The sequence below is a fragment of the Neophocaena asiaeorientalis genome, unplaced genomic scaffold, assembly GCF_003031525.2.
Source record: "Neophocaena asiaeorientalis asiaeorientalis breed wild unplaced genomic scaffold, Neophocaena_asiaeorientalis_V1.1 scaffold429, whole genome shotgun sequence".
Taxonomy (NCBI): domain Eukaryota; kingdom Metazoa; phylum Chordata; class Mammalia; order Artiodactyla; family Phocoenidae; genus Neophocaena; species Neophocaena asiaeorientalis.
The window spans coordinates 2,306,487-2,310,421 of NW_020173550.1; the positions used below are offsets into that span (position 1 = coordinate 2,306,487).

The 3,935-nt window shown below is 59.2% G+C and overlaps 1 protein-coding gene across 1 annotated transcript in view; it reads left to right on the top strand.

Annotated features, from left to right (window-relative positions):
• FGF17 (fibroblast growth factor 17) overlaps positions 1-3,470 on the top strand; it is a 4,572-nt gene extending 1,102 nt beyond the window's left edge. Inside the window, exons 3-5 of the mRNA XM_024747770.1 lie at positions 1,556-1,700; positions 1,936-2,042; positions 3,079-3,470. Coding sequence (XP_024603538.1) covers positions 1,556-1,700; positions 1,936-2,042; positions 3,079-3,372 — 546 coding nt within the window. The 3' untranslated portion in view covers positions 3,373-3,470. The remainder of the gene's footprint in view (positions 1-1,555; positions 1,701-1,935; positions 2,043-3,078) is intronic.
• The last annotated feature ends 465 nt before the right edge of the window (positions 3,471-3,935 follow it).

The following is a 3,935-nucleotide window of genomic DNA, read 5'->3' on the forward strand; positions in this document are numbered from 1 at the left end:
GGGAGGTGTGTCCCCCACCCAAAATGCTGGCCTCAGATTTTCCCAGGGCGGGATGTGGGGTGGGCAGACCCTGCCCTCATAGGCTGGGAATCCAGGCTGTGGATGAGCCAGGGTCGGACCTGGGCAGTGACACCCGGGAAGGGTTAACCCTGAGCAGGTTCTGCTGAATGGTAGCCTGGAGCTGCTCCCTCACCTCCCCGCTCCTCAAAGATGATACTACCCACCCCTCCCTCCAGGAGAGAGAGGCCCCTCACAGATGCTGGTCTGGGTCTAGCTCTGTCCGGTTGGTTGCGATTGGGCCTGGGATAACGGCGGACTTAGGGATATGGGGCAGGGAAAGGCTGTCCCAGCACAGGCCAGCAGGATCCAGATGGAGAAACTTTAGTGCTAGAGCTGAGGCTGTCACCAGCGGCTGGGAAACGTCATCCCGGTTTGCACCTTGCTGGAGAGAGAGGGCAGGAAGTGGTCTGTTTCTCTCCTACTCAGCACTGCAGATGGGTAAGGAGACACCAGGCCCGGAGGAGGTACTCGTCCCGGCTTTGTATCGTGTGCGGATGGAAACGTCCCCTCTCCACTCCCCTGGAAGCAGTGGGCGGTAGCATCACCCCCGGCTGGCCACGAGCCTCTGTTACACTGTGGCACACGCAGGTGGCCTCACAGGGCAGCCACGGGGCCACCACTGAGGGCACCTCTCACCACCGCCTCCACCGCCCTCAGCTAAGGAGGCGCCTCACCCCTAGAGGGGGAGGAACGCTGGAAGGGGCACTGGCTTCTCTGAGGGCCCTGAGCACCCAGGGGGAGCGGCAGGGGAGATGGGCGTGAGCTCAGGAGTCCTTTGTTAGTGCTATAAAGAAATGCTTCCAGGGGCCCTGCAGGAGCCTACAGAGAAGGGTCTTAGAGCCCCCAAAAAGGTCTCCAGTGACTCTAACAGACCAGCTGCTGTGTGTGCACGTATGTGTGTGCGTCCGCATGCACACATGTGTGTATGCATGTGCTGGGCGTGGGCTCCTTTGAGGCCAGTGCGGAGGACCGGGGAGACATCTGGTCACCCTGGCTAACAGAGCCAAGCCCCTGGAGTTTTGGAGAGGAGACAAGCTTCCGTCCTAGAGGCAGGACAGGCATCTGTCACTAATCAGCTGTGCGGCCCTGTGCACTTCCTCCCCAGACCACAGGGATTAGATACCAGCAGCTTCCTCCCTAGACCACGGGGATTAGATACCAGCAGCTTGAATGTTCCTTCCGGCTCCCAGAGTCGTGATTCCAGGCCTGAGCTGTATCACCAAGTGTCCCCAGAGCTGGGCAGCTACCAGTCCTGTGCTCCAGGGCAGACGAAGAGCCAAGTCACAATGACTGGCTCACACACTGGCCTGGGAAGGTCATGGCCAGATGCCCCCTGCACCTCAACTTCTCAGGGCAAATGACCTGCCCCACCACACTTGCCTCCGCACCCCTCCCCTGGATGGACCTGCGGTGGTGTCACCCAAAGCAAATTGACACTATTTTTCCCTTGGTAACCGCAAAGGGGGAGAATCACCCGTCTCCTAATTTTAACCAGTACGTGAGGGACCAGGGTGCCATGACGGACCAGCTAAGCCGGCGGCAGATCCGCGAGTACCAGCTCTACAGCCGGACCAGCGGCAAGCACGTGCAGGTCACTGGGCGTCGCATCTCCGCCACCGCTGAGGACGGCAACAAGTTTGGTGAGGCCCAGCCCTCACCGGAGGCCACCCACACCCCTACCCATCCTTGCCTGGTCCATCCCCAGACGGGTCAGGGTGGAGGCTGCAGGGGGAGAGCAGGGAGAAGCCTCTAGGAGGAGAGGCCCCGAGGGCCCCCCCACCCAAATTCAGAGGGCAGGCTGGTAGGCGTTCCCTGCACACCCCTGGGCCAGCAGCCCCGAGGGACAGAGGTCTTTCTCCCCCGCCCCACCCCCAGCCAAGCTCATAGTGGAGACAGACACCTTCGGAAGCCGAGTGCGCATCAAGGGAGCTGAGAGCGAGAAATACATCTGTATGAACAAGAGGGGCAAGCTCATCGGGAAGGTGAGGCCTGGAGGGCAGGGAGTCATGAACGAATCCGTCTTCCTGGGGTTGCAGCATGCAGGGCCCCACCCAGGGCTCTGACGTCTCCTGCTCTCACCCCACCGCTCGGCCTTTCTCTGGTCTCTCCAGTCCCTGTGGGTCTAGAAGCCCTCTGAGGACACTGGCTGATCCATAAGAATCCTTGGCTCTGATGTATGAGGTACTTTCCCAGCAACAATGAGGAAGAATTTTAGCACCTACATCACGTCACAGCCTCTGTGTTGAGGGCTAAGAGCTGATCAGGGTTGAGAGGCCAGAAGCCACGCCCCCTCAGGTCAGTGGGGTCCTCGGGCTCCAAGTAAAAAGATTCGTGCTAACCGCCTACTAATGTAACCACTAGTTACACTCTCTACAGTGGTGGGTCCAGCGTTGCTGTGCAGGGAGAATTCCATTTCCTTTGGCATCAGCCAATCCTGGCTTCTGATTCTGGCTGTTTTCAAATATTTGCTTATTTTTGTCAAGTCTCAGGCTTCTCATCTGTAAAACGGGCACGGTGTCAAGATTATCTATAGAGCCAGATGGGTGGCTGCCTGGCTCTTTACACAGTTGGTGTTCTACAGACGTTTTCCCCTTCTTTCCATCAGACTGTCGCGTCCCTCCCCTCCACCCAGCAACACCATTCACGCAGACCAAGGAACATTCTCCTATATACGAGTGCCCACTGGATATGCACTGAACTGCAGTTACCTTGATCTTTATGAAACAGCTGGGTAAACTGAGGCTCAGCCTGGCTAAATACCTTGCTCAATGTGTACAACCTCCAAATGACAAGGCTGTATTTAAGTTCAGATCTGACTCCAACAAAGCTTGCTCCTTGCCCCCTCCTTTGCCTCTCCAACAAGGGTGCCCTTCTCACCGGGCAGGGTGCCCGTCTCACCGGGCAGGAATTCTTGGGCTCACAGCCCCTGTCGCTCCCTCCTCGGTCCTACAACATAGGTCCATAAGGCAGACTAGCCAGCCAGGGTAGGCGGACAAACTCCCCTTCCTTCCCCTGCAGCCCAGCGGGAAGAGCAAAGACTGCGTGTTCACAGAAATCGTGCTGGAGAACAACTACACAGCCTTCCAGAATGCACGGCACGAGGGCTGGTTCATGGCCTTCACGCGGCAGGGCCGGCCCCGCCAGGCCTCCCGCAGCCGCCAGAACCAGCGAGAGGCTCACTTCATCAAGCGCCTCTACCAGGGCCAGCTGCCCTTCCCCAACCATGCCGAGAGGCAGAAGCAGTTCGAGTTTGTGGGCTCAGCCCCCACCCGCCGGACCAAGCGCACTCGGAGGCCACAGCCCCTGACATAGTTAGGGACACCCCCCGGGGGGGGCAGCCGCCCCTCACTCATGGGCCTTCCCATCCCCTTCCCTTCCTAATCCAAAGACAGGGCTGGGGTGGAGGCAGGGGAGCCAGAGGCCCCAAGGAGGATGCTGAGGACCACCGAGCATCAGAGCCCCCCCCACCGGAAAGGTGGAGGACTGCCACTAACCCGGGCTGGCTCCTCAGGGCCCCACCCTGGCGTGGCCCCCTGGGGGCGGGGCAGGCCCCCCAGAAGGGGAAGGTAGAATAACCCGAGGTCAGGCTCCCCTGAACCAAGTGGGCAAAGTCAGCGGATTCAAGGCTCTGCAGACACGGTCTGGAGGTGGCTCTCCTCGAACTCTGCTGCCCCTGTCTCCCTCAGTCTGCCCCCCAGCCTCCAAATTCCTCCTGGCCAGACTGTAGGAAGGGACTTTTGTTTTGGTTTCAGGAAAAAAAAAGAGGGAGAAAAAAAAAAAAGAGGGCTGGCCATTCTTCACATTCCACTGCCCAGGCCTGCACCCTCTCCCCCAACTCCCAGCCCCGGAATAAAACCATTTTCCTGCAAACTGGT